The sequence below is a fragment of the Balaenoptera physalus genome, assembly GCF_965194825.1.
Source record: "Balaenoptera physalus genome assembly, chromosome: 2".
NCBI lineage: Eukaryota > Metazoa > Chordata > Mammalia > Artiodactyla > Balaenopteridae > Balaenoptera > Balaenoptera physalus.
In genome coordinates, this window is record NC_138883.1 from 148,421,585 (window position 1) to 148,444,468 (window position 22,884).

At 40.2% G+C, this 22,884-nt stretch overlaps 1 protein-coding gene and 1 long non-coding RNA gene across 2 annotated transcripts in view; both read left to right on the plus strand.

Moving 5' to 3' along the window:
* LOC309654623 overlaps positions 1 to 22,884 on the plus strand; it is a 457,474-nt gene that overhangs the window by 31,726 nt on the left and 402,864 nt on the right. The window lies entirely within an intron of this gene.
* Positions 285 to 22,777, plus strand: MCEE (methylmalonyl-CoA epimerase). The gene is made up of 3 exons (XM_082448905.1): positions 285 to 397; positions 9,206 to 9,543; positions 22,347 to 22,777. Exons 1-3 carry the CDS (start codon positions 358 to 360, stop codon positions 22,497 to 22,499), a joined length of 531 nt encoding a protein of 176 aa, XP_082305031.1. The 5' UTR covers positions 285 to 357; the 3' UTR covers positions 22,500 to 22,777.

A 22,884-nucleotide genomic window follows, 5' to 3' on the forward strand; every position in this document is an offset into this window, starting at 1 on the left:
ACTTTTTGTTTGTAGTTCTGAGGGGCCCACAGGAGGTGTCGCGTCCTCCTTTTAAGTTTCTGCTTTAGATGCACTCGGTGACTTCAATACGTTGTGTAGTAAAAGAGAGGACCCGCTCCCAACACCCACGGGAACGCAGCACCACTTGTCACGTCCCTAGCCTCGTCTGTCCCGCCCCCTAGTCAGGTTGCCCCCGCCCCTCACCTAGCCCCCCAGCCTCGTCTGCCCCGCCCCCAGGATCTTGCCCCGCCCCCCCGTCTTGTCTCTCCCGCCCCTTCGGGCTCTTGTCCCGCCCCCCGCCGCGCCTTAGCCCTTCCGACGCATGTGTACGTCGGGAATTAGCTAACGCTTCCCAAGATGGCGAGTGTGCTGAAGGCGGCGACTGCGAGCGCAGTAGGTGAATACTCCGGGCTCGGGGATGTCCGAGGTGGGGGTGGTGTGCGGGACGGGACGCCAGGTCCCGAGGCGGCCGCGCCGTGGCCGGCGCTCCTGGGTCTGCAGCGCTCTGCCCTCGAGGTGCGTTCCTTGGCCGCTGTCAGCACCTTTCGACAGAGAGAGCCAGCCTTCCAGGGACGACTGGGTTAGCGTGGGGTTTTCCTTGTGTGTTTGCGTGTCACAGTCACCACTTCTCTGAGTGGCCCCGGAGGCGAGGGCACCCGGCTAAGGGGCAGCAAGGCTGGACCAGAAACAAATCCAGTAAATGGCAGAGGGACAGTGAGGTTGTGTTTACCGCGCCCCGTGAGAGACGGGGGAGAAACCAGAGGAAGGACAAGTCCTGTGAAAACGCAAGCTGAACTCTGGGCTCGGCCAGCATCCTGCTGAGAACGCTGGAAGGTCAGTTGTGTAAAGAATACGGAAGGAGCGTTTTTTCCCACATGCCCTAAGATATTCTTTATTTTGTATAAAATCAGGGAAGAAAGCAGTAGACTGATTGGAAGGTTCCTTGAGTTCTCTACACTACCATTAAAAAAAGAAGCCTCAATTTTCTGTCACCACAGTCCATCTACTTTCTCCTCTTTCTCTCTTTTTCTTTTCTTCATCCTTCATCAGGGGGGCAACTATTTCCCTTAATCTGAAATTCCCTGTTAGGAAAGAAGTGCCGAGTGGTGACGTCTCAGAGTTACTCCTGAACGTTCGTGACAAATCCTTCAGCTGACCACCTTAAGAAAGTGTTTAAGGGGATGAACTTTCAATAGTGTTAGGTTTCTCTCCTAGCAAGTGCTGTATGTTCCACCTATTCAAACTGACAGTTCAAGTCGTACTTCGAAGTCCTGTCTCAAACTGAACAAGTTCTTTATTTATTGATCTCTGTAGTCTTTCTTACCAGGCACAAAATGTCTTATGGCACTTATGTCTTATCATTGCAAGTCACCGGGGCTAAGTGATGAGAACCACGCAAAATGTGCCGTAATAGTTGTATGTAGCTGTCTCAGCTGTGGATCCATTTAAAGAGGTGATATGTACACAGGAAAAAATATTATAACAATAGGCTGAGCACAACTTATTAAAAATTAATCTCTAATTAATAGGTGATACTCAAGGTTTGATAATAACATGCCCTCCCGGCCCCTCTTTCCTCTCCTTGGTAAAATACAAGGCAGCATCTGAGCTCACATGCTGTTGCAATAGCCCTTTTCAAAAGAACTCATAAAACAGTCATCCCATCTCTTAGAAAGCTGTCTCTTAGAAAATAGATATTGCTCATAGAACATACACTGAAGATATTAAAAACTGAGAACCAAAGAATGGTAAAGAATGTCAGAGGGATGAGAAAATTAAATATCATGGTTGTACAACATCAACTTTGTTGTCAGACAGACCTAGGCCTAAGGCCCAGCTTTGCCACTCAGTGTGACCTGGAAGGAAATTAATCAGGCCTATTTTTTTTCTCTAAGTGGGAAAAATCTGAAGTACTCACTGAACTATTACTATTCTCTCTAATTTATGGCCATTGAGACTAATAGGCAGAGCTGGGCCACCCCATGATACACTCCTGCTTCAGAATGTGTGATCACAGTTTGCATAGGCAAGATTGTGTGGTAGCGTTGTTGTGTAAAAGTAATGACAAAATAAACCTGTCTTTATTGGGAGAGGTCAGATCAGCGAGATGTTATGCCATGGGATCTGTCCTACACCGATGAAAGATCCCAGCAGTATGGAGAATGCCTAGAGACTGGGCCATATCTGCATTGGGGGTAATAGGTTCTATAAGATATTAAAAAGAGTTCCCAAGATGAAACAACAGTCATGAGCAGTGTGGCGAATTAGAGGCTTACTAAACAACTGATTTCAACTTGGAAAAATTGTAAATCAGTATTCCTGTATCAAAAAGTGAAAAGAATACTATGCTTTTAATAGCTTCCAGCAGCATTATTCCATGAGGATGTCAGTAGTCACTAAATACTGAAATACTGTCAACAGTGTTCTAAAATCAGAGCCCACACAAGTAGATTTTCAAGAGTGAAAGAAGAGTAATCTCCTTGTCATAAAAAGTAGTAAGTTGTGGATTGATGAAATGAAACAGTGACTACAGGAGCACTATGTGTGCCGAAACATTCTCCAAATACAAACAATCTTTAGTTATTAAATAAGAGTTTTAACATAAGCGCAGTACTATGTATAGGGTAGGTGCACGGTCAGCTTTTTCCTTTAAAAACATAAAATGCATTAGATGTCAGAGATGCTTACATTTATAAGCAAGTTATTGATGTAACCTTCCTAAAAGTGACAGTAATGATAATCCTTGGAATTTATAATGTACTTTGTGCTGGGCACTTTTCTAAACCTTTTGTGTGTAATATTCATTTTAGTCTCATGACAATATTATGAGGTAGGTATTATCTTCCTATATGAGAAACAAAGGCACAGAGAGGGTAAGTAACTAGCCCAAGGTACACACCAATGGTAGCATCAAGATTTGAACAGAGCAGTCTAGCACAAGAGCCCACATTCTTAACCATAAAGCGTGCTACCTCTTATATGATACTTACACACAAAACCTTAAGGTGAACATATAAATAATAATTTGAATATTAGAGAAGAGGCATTTTTATATGTTTATTTTTAGAAATACTTTTATTCAGTAGTTGTTGGGGGGAAATTAAGGGGAAGGAAATATAACTTCCAAGTCATATATTTATTGCAAGAACTGAATACTAATAAAGATGCATGTTTCTTTTGTAACTTATATGCACATCTTTGCATAAAGGAAAAGCAAAATGAAAATAGTGTATTCCAAAGGCTGGCTTTGATCTATCCTATTTTAGAGGCTTGAACCTTAGATGACTCCACTTTTTATTTCATTGTGGTTGAATATACCTAACTTAAAATTTACGATTTTAACCATATTTAGGTATACAGGTCAGTGGCATTAAGTACCTTCATATTGTGCAACCATCATCATCTCCAGAGCTTTTTCATCATTCCAAGTTGAACCTCTCTGTACCCATTCAACAATAACTCTCCCATTATCCCAAACCCTAGCCCCTGGTGACCACTATTCTACTTTCTCTCTCTGAGTGTGACTACCCTAGGTGCCTGTTATAGGTGGAGTGTGTAGACAATTTATATACAATGTGTATCCTTTTGTGACTGGCTTGTTTCCCTTAGCTTAATGTTTTCAAGGTTCACCCATGTTGTGTTATGTGTCAGAACTTCATTCCTTTTTAAGGTTGGCTGATAGTCCATTGTATGTGTAGACCACATTTTAGTTATCTTTTCATCTGTTGATGGATACGGGTTATTTCCACCTTTTGGCTTTTGTGAATATACACTTAGGAAATGGGTATATAAATACCTCTTCAAATTCCTGCTCTCAGTTCTTCTGGGTATATATCCAGAGGTGGGTTGCTGGGTCAAATGGTAATTTTATGTTATGACCCCACTTTTAAGGAACATGAAACTAGCAGAAAAACAGGAGAAGCTCAGAAAAACAAATCAGGTTAAACCCACACAATTCGTTCCAATTTGGCTTGCAAAGGATTGGCTTTGTGAAAAAAGTTAGTTTTGAAAATGGAAACTGAATGTGTTAAAGACAAGAGTGGCCAAGTTACATGACTGTGAGGATAGATTTATAATGGAGTCATATGGAAGTGGGGTAACAGAACTGTTGTCTGTTTACTAACTGCAATGAGTAAAAAATTATTCCTAATCATAGTTTTAAACAGGATGAAAATACGTGTATGGTGCCTCTGGTTGAATGCTGAAAATGAATGGGTTTCTTACCAAACTAACTTGAAGGCACTTGTGATGAACGACTTTGTAAGTATGTCTGTCTCCTCAAATCAGATGTGCAAAAATTCAAACTTAAAAACTTATTACAGGGACCTCCCTGGTGGCGCAGTGGTTAAGAATCCGCCTGCCGACGCAGGGGACGCGGGTTTGAGCCCTGGTCCGGGAAGATCCCACATGCCGCGGAGCAGCTAAGCCCGTGCGCCACGACTACTGAGCCTGCGCTCTAGCGTCCGCGAGCCACAGCTACTGAAGCCCGTGCGCCTAGAGCCCGTGCTCCGCAACAAGAGAAGCCACCGCAATGAGAAGCGCGCGCACCCCCCGCCCGCTGCAACTAGAGAAGGCCCACATGCAGCAAGGAAGACCCCACGCAGCGATAAATAAATAAATAAATTCATTTAAAAAAAACACTTATTACGTGTTCTAAAATTAGATTATGTGAAGTCTACAACTTTGCAAATATACAAAAAACAGAATTGGACACTTCAAATGGGTAAACTTTATAGTATATAAATTATATCCCAATATAATATCTCAATATTTCTGTTAAGAAAACCTTATTACAAATGATTATTCACATTCTATGACACTTTATATACAAATTTAACATATAATTTCTTTAAACAGTAAGTACCCTTAATGTGTTTGAGTATAGACCCTTGCAGCGAAACCTTTTCTTATTTGGAGTCGATGTCGAGAAAGCCTGGTCTGAAATAAAAACAATCTGAATGGAAAGGAATGCAATATTATTTTTAAGTCAAGGCACTAAAAGTATTTAGCAAGAAACAATACTGAAAGAAAGTTGAAATTAGAGTTAATCTACATACCAGATTTGGTAACATATCCATTTCTTGTACATCAGATTCCTGACCTGAGTGAAAGTCAGTTGTTCATCTTTACAATCCTGTTGTTTGTTTTTTTTAACACTCCTATTTTTAAGTATCTCATACCTTTATTCACACATATGTATACATTGTAGTTTATTCATGGGAAGTAATCCTTTTTGGAATAGTCACAAATTACGCATTATGGAGTTCAAAGTAATGTGGTTCTATTGTACTTTCTGAGAGAAACCTAAAACTGAGAAGCTGTGGATTCCTGTAGTTGGGGTGCAATCTGAAATAAAAATACCTTTTAAAAGTTGGCAAAAGTCAAAGGAGAAACTAATTTTTTTTCTTTTTTTTTTTTTGCCTGTGTTGGGTCTTCATTGCTACGCATGGGCTTTCTCTAGTTGCGGCGAGCGGGGGCCGCTCTTCATTGTGGTGCGTGGGCTTCTCATTGTGGTGGCTTCTCTTGTTGCGGAGCACGGGCTCTAGGCGCGGGGGCTTCAGTAGTTGTGGCGCATGGGCTTAGTTGCTCCATGGCATGTGGGATCTTCCCGGACCGGGGCTCGAACCCGTGTCCCCCTGCATTGGCAGACGGATTCTTAACCACTGCGCCACCAGGGAAGCCCGAAACTGTAATATTTTTAAAGTTCAGTTCACAACAAATTCTTCAGCAACACAATTTTTAAAGTATCTATAAGGATCTATATCACTGTAACCCCTTTATTCTGTTTCTAACCCCAATTTGCTTGGTCAGTAGGATTTCACATTTCACTCATAGACTCCTCATTAACACTTTTTTTTGTGGGTGTAAAGTAATATCTAATTGTTGTTTTGATTTGCTTTTCCCTAATGGCCAATGATGTTGAATATCTTATGTGCTTTTTGGCCATTTTTATATCCTTTACCCTTCATTTTATAATTTATTTTATTTATTTATTTTTGGCTGTGTTGGGTCTTCGTTGGTGTGCGCGGGCTTTCTCTAGTTGTGGTGCGGGGGGGCTACTCTTCGTTGAGGTGCGCGGGCTTCTCATCGCAGTGGCTTCTCTTGTTGTGGAGCACGGGCTCTAGGCGTGCGGGCTTCAGCAGTTGTGGCTCGGGGGCTCTAGAGCTCAGGCTCAGTAGCTGCGGTGCACGGGCTTAGTTGCTCCACGGCGTGTGGGGTCTTCCCGGACCAGGGCTCAAACCCGTGTCCCCTGCATTGGCAGGCAGATTCTTAACCACTGCGCCACCAGGGAAGTCCCCTACCCTTCATTTTAAAGAAGTGGAATTATTGAATTCTCACCAGTATCACCATATTTATTTTTGTCCTATACCTAGAATATATGCTTTAGGGACCAAATAAAACCAATAAAGTGATGTTTCCTTTCACAAACTAGTTTACACTTCTAGCAGTAAGATCAACTAAAATATGGCCATAAAGTCTTGATTTTTACATTATATAAAGATGTTATTATCTATTTTCCTAACATACAAAGAAGATTTTGTGTTGTGTTAAAAGGAAAAAGTATCAGTCATTCTTGTAAACTGTTCCCTCCTCTCATTTCCAAATGATAAGGAAGTTATGGAGAAAGATAGACTGTAGTGAGGCTTCTAATAGCATGAGTTGCTTGGGTTTCCTTTTCAGTGCCAGAGTTTTTGGAATGTCCCTAAAGCAAACTGGCATAGGATATAAAGCTTCACCTTCACTTGGACGTATTCTAATTTACTCCTTAACATTGCCATGTGTTCCATTGCTGGCAATAGAATGCCTGCCAGAGAACCTCCCGCTGCCCCATCTCTTGTAAAGTTAACACTGGTAAGGAGAATTCAGAAATACCCAGACTCAGAGTTTGACATACTCTTAGAAGTTTCACAGAGCAAACAACACTAGCGTATGTATTACTCTACAGCTCATTGACTGTATCTCCAGTTGTTTTTTTCAATACAGATACATTCTATATTGAACTTTCATTGCAAATTGCACACATAGTAGATAGAGATGCAGGGAAGGAAGGGAAGAGCAGTCTGACTGATGGTTTTGTTGGTTGTTAGCATTTTTAAAATTCGCTGCCCCCATGCCCTTCAGATGGTTTCTTGGTCTCCACAGAGCCCTGCATGCCACTCAACCAGCAAAGTCACTGTGTGTCATTAACAATGAATGGCTGAATTTACTGTACACCTGTTACAAATGTCTTGCACTGTAGTATTATATTTTTTACATCAAATATCTAATTTTCACAACAAACCAGCAAGGTAGAAATTTAGTGGATAGTACCAGTATTTTTTTTTTAATTAATTAATTAATTTATTTATTTATTTTTGGCTGTGTTGGGTCTTCATTTCTGTGCGAGGGCTTTCTCCAGTTGCGGCGAGCGGGGGCCGCTCTTCATCGCAGTGCGCAGGCCTCTCACTGTCGCGGCCTCTCCCGTTGCGGAGCACAGGCTCCAGACGCGCAGGCTCAGTAGTTGTGGCTCACGGGCCCAGCTGCTCCGTGGCATGTGGGATCTTCCCAGACCAGGGCTCGAACCCGTGTCCCCTGCATTGGCAGGCAGATTCTCAACCACTGCGCCACCAGGGAAGCCCGTACCAGTATTTTTTAAAAAGCTAAAGTAAAATACAACGGAACAGAAAATATTAGAGCACATCACATCTAGTAAGGATTAGGTATTCTTTTCATAACATTTGATTTCAATGGTACATTTATGTATGTGTATACTGGTTTGGAGTACACTTGAATTTCATGATGACACAATGAGTCCAAAGAACCGGAGTCACGAAGGAGAACACAAGACCGGGTGGGACAGTGCGTAGAGAAGAGACAGAGCTGGATGACCTCAGTATTGGGTGTCAGTCCCCCCCCCACCCCCGGCCAGCGGGCCTCTCCCAGTGGCCAGAGCAGGACAATTTGCCTGTACACGCTCCCCTTTGCCACAGTGCAAGGAACCCTGTCCCCTCCCTGTGGAGGACAGGTGTGACAATGGAGTTGGCCTTGTGACAGTCATGCTTTAAGCAGAGACAAAGGAGCATTTATTGATTCTGAAAGAGGGAGAGTCCCCACAAGGTGATAAGAGCCACTCAGGCTGTGGGCTCTTTATCTCTTGGTGAGGAAGCATTCCAGGCCCGAGGCCCATGCTCCTGCAGCTGAGGAGACTGCCTTCCCGACAAGGTATATGGTCTTAAATCAGATCAAATAGTGCCTCTTTAATTTCCCTGTTATCAAAAATTTTAGTAAAGGGGAATTAATTTTATGTTAGCTGAAGCTCTGTAATACTAACTACTATTTAAAGTGTTATTTCATTAAGAGCTAATAACCCTTTGTTTAAAATATGTGTTCTTCAATTTGCTGTTTCATACTTTATTAAGTGATGTAGTTTTGCAGGATTATATTTAGACCTCGTACATGTATATAATTTTCATTCTGGGGAGAATCTGGCTCTTAAAGTCCAGTATTTTGGGGACAGAAGAAATAGTAGAACATGGGGAGAACACATTGCAGGCTGCTTCAGTTTCCAAATGAAAGGTTTCTTCACATTAGAAGCAGTTCTGCTTCTAATCCTTCAAAATTATAAAAACAATTTAAAAAAATCGCTCAGAGGAAACTCTCGTAAGTTTAAGTACCCTCTTGATCTTTGCTTGCTTTTCCCCCAATAATGAGATATTTTCCTTAGTTGGTAATCATCCAAATAAAGTACCCATTAAAAGGTATTTATAGTTCTAACTTCAATGAACTTACTGCAGAACGTAAGACAAAAAATTGGTTGTAGGTAGAGTAGAAAATTGCTTGCTCTCATCATTAAATGTATGTCGTTTCACTATCACATTCAAACTTACCCTTTATAAAATGCAGAGAATAGCAAATAATCCTTAATGATATGCAGCTATCCTTTAAGTGTTATTGGTAAATATAAATTATTATGAAAAATGTCATCCTTTGTCCTGAATTTAGAAAGCTCAGAATTAGCTTTTTAATTCCAGACAGTTATTTCAGAGCGGAGTAATTCTGACATAAGTTTTTTCATTTACGTACTCTGATTTAATTTCACTAATTAAAAAGAAAAGGTATGTAAATAATTTTTACATATATGATTATATTTTGTTTTTTCAAAAATTAATTTTAGAAGGGCATCAATTCTCAGAAGAAGGATCTCAATGCCTGCTCTATTTTTCAGGGCTTTTTCCCAGACTTCAAACTCCAGTTCCAACAGTAAGAACTTTTTCCATGTCCCTGTCCTCGCATCAAGTGGCTGGTCCTGTATGGAACCTCGGTCGACTCAATCATGTCGCAGTAGCAGTGCCAGACTTGGAAAAGGCCAAGGCATTTTATAAGAACGTTCTCGGGGCCCAGGTAGGTGAGACGGTCCCTCTTCCTGAGCATGGAGTATCCGTTGTTTTTGTCAACCTGGGAAATACCAAGATGGAGCTGCTTCATCCACTGGGAAATGACAGTCCAATTGCAGGTTTTCTGCAGAAAAACAAGGCTGGAGGAATGCATCACATCTGCATTGAGGTATTTTAATTATTTTAATCCTTGGTATTGTAAATTTCTCTTTTAAAATGTCTTTTACTTTTACAGGCTACATATTGCCACTGTCATCAGAAACTTCCATTAAGTTCTTTCAGGGAAATGGTAAAATTGGTTCTCTTCAAGGATGGATCTATAGATATATTCTCTTTCCCTCTAGAAAACTGCAAATAATAATGAAAATATGTTTCATTGAAGTCTGGGTCCAACTATACAAAGGCCACTGAAGTTGGCCAAATAAGATTTGCGTCTCTGCTGTAGTATTTATTGATCACGTACGACCTTCCATGCAATAGGAACACACTGCTTTCGCTGTCACAAGGCAATTAGAAGAAACAAGTGACAAGACTTTATAAAGTAAGAATTTCCATATACATGCTAAGTATTATTATTTTCTATCTTTAAAATTCTAATAACTTGTTCCTTATTACAAAGGCAATACATTTTCAATTACTGACTGTGATTTCTCAGATCTTCTCAGTTGCATCTGCTAACAATTCCTGGAAAAAAACATGAAGTGTTAGACAAGAACACTCATTAGAGAGCCTTTATCTGTAGATGTTCATGTTCAGATAACTGCTTTTGGAATATCAGCATTACCAATTATGCTTCAATTTAAATTATTTTGGTAGGACAAGTCTCTTGATAGAAGGAATGACATAATTCATAGTTAGGCCTCATTCCCAATCCAGGAGAGAGGGGGGTTTGGTTCCAGCATGAACCCAAGGATTTATTCAGTTTACGTTGCAAATACATTTGAGAACCTACCGAGTGTACTCCACTGCGGGCCTGGATTCAGCAGTGAGTAAGGAAGGCGTGGCCGTGCCCGCGGTCAGGAGGGACAGCTGCTTGCAGTGCACTGGGATAAGCAGAATTAATGTGTCTTCTCAGTAGTGCAATGAAGGAAAGGTTGATTGCTCCTGGCAGGCCAAGGAGGTGGTAAGGTATCGCAGGGCATGAGTTACAATGAATGTGAAGGAATCCCCAGGTGGACAAGGGGAGGAAGGTATTCTAGGCAGAAGGAAAGCACATAGAAAGGCATCGGGTTATCATAACTACCAGCATTGTGTCCTCTGGCAGGATACGAAGTACTAGACGTGCCTTATTTAATTCTCGTAGCTACCCTTGAGGGCTATATTAACCCCATTTGACAGGCGAATAGTTAGAATAGTTAACTTGCCTGCAGTCGCATACGTAGGACATGGCAAAGGTGGGGTTCAAACCCAGGTTTGTTCTGATTCCAGGATCTGCACGGTTAGCCGTGGCGCCAGATTGCCTTCACTGGATTGGCTGAGTTTAAAATTTCAGGTGGGGAAGCCATAAGATGGTAGACAAAGGAGCTAAACAAGGCCTAATATTTAAGCTTTACCCCTTCTTTAGGAGGTTAGTTTTGGCTGCAAGTCTTTATTTCAGTGGACTTGAGGGCTTGTCTAAGACTCCCCGGGATGAGAAGCAGGATCACCAGCCTCTGAACCCACTCGTCTCTCTCCCACACATACTGTCTGTGTTCTACATCAGAGAACCCAGGCCTTCAAAGGAAGCCACTGTGAGTTAGAAGTTCAGTTAAGTAAAAAATAGTGGAAGTTGAGTAATGTAAAAGTGAATTCAAAAGTCCAGATTAAAGGGGGGAAATGAAAATGTTTGTCAGTATAAAATGAAGGTAGGTGATAGGAGCAGTTGTGAAGAGTGGTTAGTTAACTGCTTCATTAGTATGCCACACACCCCATTATTAGTCTCTGCTCTCTGTAAAAAATAAGATGTCTTGACTGGGTAGATATTATTTTTCTATCCTCAGTCTAACTTGAGCTGTCCCAGGCTGATGGCACAGCTCTGCTGTCAGTAACATATGACTTACAGGGTAGCTCCAGGCCTCACCAAAGGCAGAGAGAGAATACAGGGCAAGAATCTTCAGGGGGTGATCTAGAAACCAAACATATCACTCCTGTTCCTGTCGTTGGTTTGGTCACATGGCACACTCGACCTCACGTGTAGTCTGTAGTCAGGCACTTACATGCCCTGCTAAAACCTGGGGCCTGGTATAATTAAAAGGAGGAAATGGAAAGTAGGTACTGGAGGCCACCAGTTTATGCTAGTTGGTAATTTTTAAAAAGTGGTATTGCAGGGATAGCATGACACTTTTTTCTGAATGAAGATATGCTTTAAGGTGGAGTCATTTGAGAATTATTGTCACCTGCTGTGGAAACCTGTGAAATGAAGTTGTTACCACACGCAGGGGCTTGGTTCCCTAACTCATCAGGGAGAGCAGAATTCCTCACCGATCCTTGAACAGGAAAAACATTTTTGTTGAATGAACCTGCAGAGATTTCAGAGTTAATTATTTTACCATGGTGTAACCTAGTCTCTCCTGCTAATACAACTTAGGTCTGAAACTGTCTTCCACGGGAAGTACAAAGGTGATAGAACACGTCAGAAAATATTTCTTTGGTCATTCAGTTTCTGTGGCCACATAATACCTTATCCCTACACTTCAGGGTGTGATGACAACTATTGTATCTTGCTGGGGATTTTGTGGGTTGGGAGTTTGGGGGAGGGTTCTGCTTGGGGTCTGTCCTGCGGCTGCGGTCGAACATGGAAGTGAGGCCCCGCCGGGCCGGGTGTCCCACTCGCGTGCTGGCAGCTGCTGCTGGCTGGGCGCCGGGTGTGCAGCTGGGCCTCCCAGCAGAGCACGTGTGTGTGACCCCTGCAGCTCCACAAGCCGAGGGCGCTTCTCAGGACACTCGGACTTCTTACCAGGCAGTGGACTTGCTGACTCCTTACCGGCCAGAGTGAATGTCCAAGAAGGCCAGGTGGGACTGCGTGGCATTTCCGTCCTGGCCTCGGAAGTCCCACAGCAGCACTTCCGCTGTCTGTTGGTCATAAACAAGTCCTCGAGGCTGACCAGATGCAGGGGGAGAGGAGAAGCCAAGAAGCTATGGCCGCGTCTTACAAGTGCTGCAGCCATCCATGTAGTGAAGTGTTCTAAACAGAAGGAATGTGTGTGAAACTTCTAGAAGCTCTAGAACGATTTTATTTTCAAATAGCCAGAAGTGGGAACCAGGAGCATTCCCTCTGCAAGAGGAGGCAACCTGTCTAGCCTTTGTGAATAGAAGGAGACTCAAGAGAGGGGTACTTGAAAGGTGGAAGGTGATAGATACACGTGTGTTTGGCTTTCCCTAGAGGAGGTTTGGAGGTCATCTTGTTCCGTCTTTTTCTTGCCGACGTGCGGACCGAGCAGCCTCGATTGTCTGACACAGCTGTGCTGACGCGCATGTGTGCTTCTGACCTTTCGCAGGCCTCTCCCTGAGGAGAAGGTTCTAGTATCGAATAGAACTAGCCCTGCTTTCACTAAATAACTTAGACAGCAAGGTATGTCACAGTGAAAACCTTAAAGGCCACTGAAAATATGTACTTATTCAACAAATTTGTACTGTTGTAAAAATATTTAAGTGCGTCCATGCTGGTCGGTAAATAGCTGCTGCTCTAAACCTTCTGAGTAACATCCTCCTTCCAGAAGGACCCTTCTCTGAGACCCCTCAGACATCTCCCCCCGCCACACACACACAATTTAGCAACTGAAGGCTTACCGCTCAGCACAGCGCAGGGTCCTCCAGGACTCTGCCCCTGGATAAGGTCCCTTCTGTTCTGTTTGGTTGGTGTCGTTGTCTGTTATGTTCCTGGTCGTTAAGCATTTTCAGTCACTGTGACCTTCACTGCATGAGGTGCCGGGATGTGTAGCTAAACAAAAAAGTCCCAGTCCTCTCAGGATAGCCCGCTGCTTCACGTTTTTATGTGTGCCCTGCACTTCCCACAGAGGATTAGAGGTGACTGGCCAAAATACAGCCTATGAAATACCAAAGGATAAACCTAAGTAACAGTGCAAGTTAGAACAAAGAGGAAAATGAATCAAGAGAAAACTCAAGGTAAGATTAGTGTACCCACTCGTTCTGTCAAATATTTCCTTCTAGTTGCCAAAACAAAAGGGAAAATAAATACTATTAAAAACAGTCGTGGCCCCTTCCCCTTCCTTCCCTTCCCTTCGTGCCATCCTGGAGACTTTAGGTAGAGCAGAGCCAAACACTAGTGCACGCTGCTGGGGAGAGCGGGGGAGCCCAGATCGGGGTGCGGGGCCACGTGGGATGAGGGGCCCCCGCGAGCAGAGCTGCCTGCTGTGGGAAAGCTGGAGGCCGAGTGGGGTACCCACGCTTAGGGAGCCTCCAGCGCAGGGTGTCCGAGTCTGAGCAGAGGATGCACCCAGGCTTGGGGCGTCAGAGTGAGAAGGGCAGCGGTGCTGGGGGCCAGCCCGATGCAGGGAGTGGGGTCCCAAGCATGTTGGGAGCATAGGGTGTGAGAGCCTGAGCAGAACGTGTGCGCGCGCGCGTGCGCACGTGCAGGGGGCACCTGGCATGGGGAGGCGGGGCCTGAGCTGTGCGAGGAGTGCGTCAATGCCGGGGGAGACAATGACTCGTGGGGAGGTGAAGCCAAGCGGGCTTGCGGATGTCCTTGCGCGGGGTGGCCGCTCTGGGCAGTCAGGGCCTGAGCAGGGTGAGGAAGGTGTGCACACGTTGGGGCCACTCTGTGCAGGAGGGTGGGACCCAAGTAAGGTGACAAGGACTTGAGTACGGGGAGTGGGGTGGGAGGCCCTGATGCAGGGGGCCAGGCCCAGCGAATGAGAGCTTAGGTGGGGTGAGGAGGCAACCAGATGGGGTAGGGGGAGGACACGTGGGGTGAAGCGAGCGTTGCTGAGGGAGGGGCAGCAGCAGGAAAAGGACTGGTTACAGGGGGAGGTGTATCAGGTGAGCGGGTATAGCTCCCCAGTGTCGGAGATGGTGGTACAAATACACAAAGGATGTTAGATTATGAAAGAAAAAAACTTTAAGTGAGAGACTAGCAAGGTAACTTATTTCCTGCATGCTGAGAAATGTCTGTTCTTCAATAAAGAAGAGAGAAAATTCTACTTTTTGAAAAACTCCATTCTCATTTCGGCTTCACAGTAAACCCTAGGGAATTGCTAAGCTCTACAAGTGATCTGTGTATCACGGGTTCCCAGACGTGGGGCTTTTGTAGAATGATAACATTTCCAGAGAACAAAGGAAGTGGGCAGTTTGATCAGGTTTTTAACTTTCTCTGTTATTCAATAAGGAAAAATTTTTTAAATTCTGTCTCTTGCTAACATCATTTTGGAGAAGAAAGGGCATTTTATTACCAAGAAAAAGCAAAGGAGAAGAAAAAGGAGAAATCCTCTTGGAATAAAAGAGTTCTGTCAATTAAGATATTTAGTTTTTTTAATGTTTTACTATCAACTGGTGAAAATTTCAGAGCAGCATTTGGGAAACTTTCTATACAGCCACCACCAGACCACATAGCAAGTATGGAAGCTAATGTGTGCCCTTCTGAAATAATCCCCAAGACTACACAGGAACCTTCTGAACACCATACACAGTGAGAGCAGTGTTAGGTTTGCATAATTCACTTAGTTTTTTGTTTTTGGGGAAAAGACAGTTGAAACAGAAATATTTTATCCAGACTTTTAATTTTAACTTCCATGGATTTATATCAGTTTGAAGATTAAGTTCATTCATTATTGGTATCAATAAGTACTATTATAATTTTATATAAAATAAAAAGCCTATATTTTTAAGATTAATCAAAATATGCACCATTAAAAGTAGCACATTATTACTTGTTCATAAATTTTGGTCACTGTGAATTACATACCTTAAGGTTTTTAAAAAGATGTTATTTAGTCCAACTTCTTGTCTTTCAACAAACAAGATTGCATTGCCATTTTCAGATGAGGCAGCTGAGGACCAAAGAGGGTATAAGATTTACCTGAAGGTTCTGAATTCTGATTGTGACAATCCAAACATTTTTTTATTTGGAGTGCTGTCACTCTTAATTTCCAAATTACAGGAGAAAATCAAAATAAATTCCCAGACACAGATACAATACCCCCTGCTGCCTGTCCCCACCCTACCATACCCCAAAAAACTGATAAGAAGTTGAAATGAATAGCCCAGATATTCACCAATGACATTTAAGTTCTTACAGAGCTATATGATACACAACTGTAATTGTACAAAGGACTATAAAAGCAGATTTTTTTAGATGGGTTATTATTGACTATGTTATTTTTATTCCTTAGGGGGACAGACTTAATTTCCCAAATCAAATTACTTTGCATTTTTTCTAAGCATTTTTTATACCCCTAGAGTAGATAATGCATCTACTTTCAATTCAGAAAAATTAAAACATCCTTATTTCATTCTTTTTATTATTGCCAAACATCACATTAGGAGCACTCTTAGAAAATTGTTAATTTTATGGCAATACTCTAAACAGAAGGATGGATATGATACAAGATCTTTAAAATCAAAGTCAATGATAGAAATAGTAACAGAAATAGAAATAAATGCTAGTACAATGTCAATTAGGCATTTTTCCCAAAAATCTAAGTTATTAAATCTTAGAAGTGTTTCTTGGACTAAGGGATACTGAAGAAACAGTATATTAAAAATTAAGATGCAATATCAGGGGACTTCCCTGGTGGTGCAGTGGTTAAGAATAGCCTGACAATGCAGGGGACACGGGTTCGATCCCTGGTCAGGCAACTAAGATCCCGCAAGCCACACGGCATGGCCAAAAAAAAAAAATAGTCTTTAAAAAAATAACACAACCCCCTGTCACCCTAGAATTCTAACCTTGATGAAAATATCCTTTAAAAATGTAAGTGAACTGAAAACATTTTTAATTAAACAAAAATGAGAAGATTCATGCCCAGCAGACCTCTGCTACAAGAAATACCAAAGAAATTCTTCAGGATGAAGGGAAATGATACCAGGTAAAAACTCAGATCTTTAGAAGAAATGAGGAGCACCAGAAATGGTAAATATGTAGGTTAAAATAATAACTTTTTTATTACCTTAAATTATGTATGAGACAACTGACAATTGAAAATTTTTAAATGCATTGTAGGGTTTATAACATAGAAGTAAAATTTATGACAGTAGTATAAAGGATGGGAGTTGGGCAAATGGAAGTATACTATTGTAAGTTTCTTACATTATACATACAATGGTAGACTCAGATAAAATCAAAATATACATTGTAAACTCTAGAGCAGTCAATGAGAAAATTAAGAGATAACTAAAATATAATTAAGGAGATAAAATCAAACACTACGAAAATACATGTTTAAACAAGAGGTCAGGAGAGGAGGAACAAAGTATTAATGAGACAGAAAAGAAGTAAGATGATAGACTTAAATTTAACTATATGAGTATTACATTAAGTTTAATTGGATTAAACATTTATTAAAATGCAAATATTATGTATCTGGATTAAAAAAAGACACATCTGAAAATGAAATTAAAGCAATTTTATTTACAATAGCATCAAAAAGAACAAAATACTAAGGAATAAATTTAACAAGAGAACTGTCAAAATTGTACTCTGAAGACTATGAAACATTGTTGACAGAAATTAAAGAAGGCCTGAGTAAATGGAAAGATATTCTGTGTTCGTGGATCAGATGACTGAGTGTTGTTAAGACGTCAATATTCCCTAAATTAATCTACGGTTTCAGTGCAATTGCTATCAGATTCTCAGCTGGCATCTTTGCAGAAATGGACAAACTAATTGTAAAATTCACATGGAAATGCAAGGGATCCCAAATAGCCAAAGCAATCTTGAAAGAGAAAAACAAAGTTGGAGGATTCACACTTCTTGACTTTAAAACTTACTACCATCAAAGGTAATCAAAATGGTGTGGTACTAGCATAAGGATAGAAATAGAGATCAATGGATTACTCTAGAATTAAGAGTCAGACATAAACCCTCATACTTGATTTGCAGCGAGGGTACCAACACCATCCAATGGGGGAAAAATAGTCTTTTCAACAAATGGCATTGGGACAACTGGATATCCACATGTAAAAGAATGTATTGGAACCCTTACCTCACACCATATGAAGATTCTTTTTATAGCTGGACACAACACAGTGACACTTGGATAGGTGAAAGGCAGAACTCTTTGTTACAGCTCCAAAAGAGAGAAGGCTGCCATGTAGGGCACATGGGGTTGTATTGGGGACAGGGTAACAGCAACTGGAGCTGTAGAAGGTAGCTGATGGGACAAGTGGAGGGGGGTTAACTAAGTTTTATGGGCTCCCTGTAGATTAGCTAATTTGAGTAATTCTGTGGGCTCTGGGGCATAGGGACTGTACCCAGTTGTCTGGTACCTACCTGTCTCTGCAGCAACTAAGGTGGGCACATGCTGGCCCCAGGATATGAGAGCCTGATAAGGGAGGTGATTGGCATGCGGGCTTAATCAGTTGCTCCAGAATGAGAACTGACAAGCCTCTACCAGGGCCTCAAAACTGGGTTAAGACAGCATTTCAAAAACAAAACCCCAAAGTTGTATAATACCATATAAAAATTAACCAAAAATGGATCAAAGACCTAAACGTAAGAGCTAAAACTATAAAACTCAGAAAAAAACATAGGTGTACATTTTCATGACCTTGGACTAGGCAATGGTTTCTTAGATATGACACCAAAAGCTCATGATAAACAAGAAGGTTGATAAGTTCGGCTTCATCAAAATTAAAAACTTTTGTGTAACGACAACTCATAGAATGGGGGAGAATATTTGCAAATCATATATCTGATAAAGGACTTATATCCAGAATATTCAAAGAACTATTACAACTTGTCTTTATCCTTAATAATCTTTTATCTGCTTGATGTGTCAGATACTGAGAGGTATGCATGTTTAGTTTGTTTTTTATTTTTCAAGGCAATACTGTTAGATACATGCAGATTCAGGATTGTTTTATCATCTTGGTCGATTGTTTTTAGGTTGTATCTGTTTTTACTTCTGTTAGTATGTTTCATTTTAAGTTCTGTTTTATCTGATATTAGTATTGCTATATCAACTTTCTTGTGGTTAATATTTACCTGGTATATCTTTTATCCATCCCTTTACTCTTTTCTTGTGTGTGTGGTTTTCTTTAGGTCTATTCCTAGAAGACATTTATATTCTAAAAAGGAGCATATAGCTAAATTTTTGTTGTTGTTTAAGTATATCTCTCTCAATCAACAAATATATTTTCAAAATTTTATATTCGTATAATCTCATTTTATAATTCATAAATTTAACCTGTCTCCATTTATAATAACTACTAATGTACTTGAACTTTTTAACTTATTTTGGTTTTTATTTCTTTTCTCCTCTTTTTGCCTTCTATTGAATTGAGATACTTTTTTTAAAAATTCTTTCTTCCTCTGCTATTTTAGAGATTACAAATTCTAGTTCGATTTGTTTAGTAGTTAGCCTTAATTCTTTTAACTTACAGAAAACTTTAAACACAAAAAAAGACGGTAATATAATGAACTCTCATGTACCTAAACCCAATTTCAACAGTTATCAATTCATGGATAATCTTATTCCATATATACTCCCTCCATCACATTATCACACTTCCCTTTTCTTATGTTAATGTGAAGACATTTCTAGGCCTTATGTAATTTCATCCATAAATATTTTAGTTGTGTGTATGTGTTTATTGCATTTTTTATGTATTTATACAAAATCATAATGGCACCTAAAACAAAATTACTGGTAATCCTCTAATATCATGAAATACCTAATAGGTATTCAAATTTGTTCTTCTATAACTTTTTTTAGTGTGTTTGAATTAAAATCCCAATAATGGGCACACATTGCTGCTGGTTGGTATATCTCCTTTGAACCTTTTTGTTGTCATTTAGTTTTGTGTGTGTGTGTGTGTGTGTGTGTGTGTGTGTGTGTGTGTGTGTTAGCAGGGGTGTTGAATGATAACTTAGCTAGTTTAAAATTCTAGATTGACATAATTTTACCTCAATACTTTGACATTACTCCTGTATCTTCTGGTGTCTGTTCCTACTAGTAAGAATTTGTTCAGTTCAATTGTAGGGAGTTGTTGTTTTTCCCTGAGAGCTCTTAAGATATTCTCTTTTGCACTGATGTTATTCAGTTTCTCTATTATATGTATAGGTATTAGTTTATCTTTATTTATCCTGCTTTATTCTCAGGTGCACTTTTAATTTGAGGACTCAAGTCTTTCTTCAATTATGGGAAATTATCAGTTATCTCTTCAAATATTGCTGTTGTCACTCCATCTGGTCTCTCTTTCTTTAGCTCAGTTTTGCTAGAATATCTGAATCTGTCTTCCATATCTTTTAATATTGCTTTAACATATTTTTATCTATCTTCACCAGTCCCTGCTATGTGCATATGCCTTCAAATGCCAGTGGAATCTTGTCCATGAACTGTCACCAAACACTTTTTTTCAATAGGTGACACTAGGGAAGGACAAGTTATCATCTAACCATTAAGAAGAGTCCAGATTTCCCTTCTTATAACCCAAATGTTTATTAGTAGGGGAATGATTAGGTCACCTTTTGTATTTCTATAAAGTAATTACTTAGGACACTATGTAGTAGGTTAAAAGTTGTTGACCTATATGTACTGACATGAAAAAATTGCTAAGATATATTACATAAGAAAGCAAATACAAATAATGCATACAGAAAGCATCATGTACCCCTGTACACACACGCACACACACACAATGTATGTGTGTATGTGTGTGTGTGTATATATATAAACTTTAATTGATATACATGTTAGTTAGTCAGACTGCAAAGTTCAGAGCCAGCTATCAAGTTTAGAGGACACACAGTCCTCCAGAAGACCGCCCTTACTCGATATCATCTGCAAATTTAGGGTTTTCCAAAACCACCCTCATGCTCAGTAACGCCCTAGAAATGCTCACAGAGCTCCCCGAAAGCTATTACGCTCATTCTTATGGTTTATTACAGAGAAATGATACAGACCAAAACAGCCAAAGGAAGAAACACAGAGGGCAGCGTCTGGGAGGGCTCTAAATGCAAAGCTTCCATTTTCCTCAGGACACGTGACCATTCTGGCATTGATGTGTGACAGTATGCATTGAGTATTGCCAACCAGGGAAGCTCACACAAACTGAAATGTTGAGTTTTTCTTGGGGCTTTACTACTTAGGCATGGTCGATTGATTGATTGCCCACATGGTTCAACTCAGTCTCCAGATCTGCTGATATCATATGACCCATAGCTCCTACCTTAAATCACATGGTTTCTGGCATGGCCAGCCCCTACCCTAAGACTGTGATGGCCAGCTGTACTTTAAGATCCAGATTGGTCAGCTTCTACCCTAAACAGAGACACTCCTATCAGGTTATATAGGTTATCTCCCTCAAGTCAAGGGCAAAGACACTCCTATCAAGGTTACAAAAATTATCTTCCAGAAGTCAAGGCCAGATCCCTCGTAGACAAAGCCAGATTCTTTACTACTTCATACATATGTAAGGATTATAAATATATTTTAAGATTTGGAAGAGCATACATCAAACTGAGGACAGTAGTTACCTCTGGAGCAGGAAGTATTACTAGTGGTAGTCAAGGGGTACTTAGCTCTACCTGTATGTTTAAATTTTCATGTACTGTATAATTTTTAAATTATCTTTAAATGGAAAGGCTGAATTTAGACTAACTTTGGGAAAATGGAAAAAGAAGTCAAATTCAGTAGAATGAAATTCATTATATGCAGATACAAAAAGGGAAGCTATCAGGAATCCTACCGTTCTGAGAAAGATGAGACTAGACCAGCTATTTCAAAATAGCATGAAATGACCATGGTCATAGTCTGGGCATGACTTTGAAATAGCTATCAGGTTTAAAAAGAAACATTGTCAGGAATGTACAAGTAGAATGTACTCTGAAGAAATTATAGTTTATTTATAGTAACATTTAGTATCCTTATCAGTGGTTTGACCAGTTTTAGAATCCAGTATGTAATCCTGGGCTCTTTGAAAGTAAGATTGTATAAATATGAACATTTGTTAAATCTATATTTGGGTACATGGGTGTTATTCTCTCTGGATTTTTTTTTTATTATTGTTTGTAATGCTATTAGATCATTAAACTCCAGGGTGATGTACGACTGCCTAGGAATGCAGGGATTCTTACTATCCCTTTCTATCCACTTACTGGGTTCCAAGTCTAGGAGGATGATTTTCCAAGACGGAGGAGAATTACTCTTCCATCAGGTATTTAGAAACACATTTGCTCCTTTCCTAGACTGCTAATAAGTATGAAGAAAATAGAAATGTTTTAGAAGAGACTTGCAAAATTATAAATGTTTGGATTTTTTTAGAATGGAGAAAAACATTTTGGTGACAGTTTAATAGTGATTTTCATGTATATGAAGTTCTAATCTCAAAAGTAGTAACCAGACAGTTTGGCAGGTGAGAGGTTTGGAGATCAGGGAAGCACTCATATTTGTTGAGTACCTTCTATAAACTGTGCTCAAAGCTTCTTATCTGTTATTTTAATCTCTTGGCCATTTATATAGCAGGCCTCATGTCCCTCTTATAAATGAAGAACCCAAGGCTCTTAGGAAAAACAGTTTATGCAGTATCATCAATAGTACTGCTAGACGAACATGCTATGAAGTGTAGCATACATTATTTAGGTTGTAAGGAGAAATGTTTACTAATGGTGAAAATTCTTAAGCATTGTGGTTGCTTACCTAGGAAAATTTAGAAACTTTTTTTCCTTCTCTAGAAGTATTAAGCTTATTTTTGTGATGGTTTAAGAATGGTTCTGCCCAAAGGCAGAGAGCTCGCAGTTTCTTCTAAGCCTTACGATATTATAATTTGGTATTTTTATGATCTCAAATGTGTTCTTATTTATTTCCTTTTCTCAAGGTGGATAATATAAATGCAGCTGTGATGGATTTGAAAGAAAAGAAGATTCGTATTCTAAGTGAAGAGGCCAAAATAGGAGCACATGGAAAACCTGTGATTTTTCTCCATCCTAAAGACTGTGGTGGAGTCCTTGTGGAATTGGAGCAAGTGTGACTTACATTCTCAAGAAACTAAATTAATTGCCCTGAAAAAGCCTTATCAAAATGTGCTTTGGCATTGAGTTCTTCACTGCTTCCATCACTTAAAAGTTAAATCTAATCACAGAAAGAGATTTTTAAAAATTATATGTGTGTGTATATATATACACACACATAAAATATTTGCTAATTACTTTGGTTTTTTTCCTGATTTGGAGAAAACTTTGATTACTAAGTACTTATGGAATATTATTAAAATCATATTCATAGAAATAAATTATTCCTGTTCTAAAATGGGGTAATTGAGTACTCTGTGTGTGTGTGTGTGTGTGTGTGTGTGTGTGTGTATGTGTAAGAATGGATGCACAGAGGACACCTGACAGCTGTGCATGGCTACATAT

Bases quoted from the DNA above. Each gene is read 5' to 3' on its own strand.
- MCEE (XM_082448905.1), top strand. From the start codon at position 358: ATGGCGAGTGTGCTGAAGGCGGCGACTGCGAGCGCAGTAG. The intron at 398-9,205 runs GTGAATACTCCG...TCTATTTTTCAG, and splicing joins GGCGACTGCGAGCGCAGTAG to GGCTTTTTCCCAGACTTCAA. The intron at 9,544-22,346 runs GTATTTTAATTA...CCTTTTCTCAAG, and splicing joins TGCATCACATCTGCATTGAG to GTGGATAATATAAATGCAGC.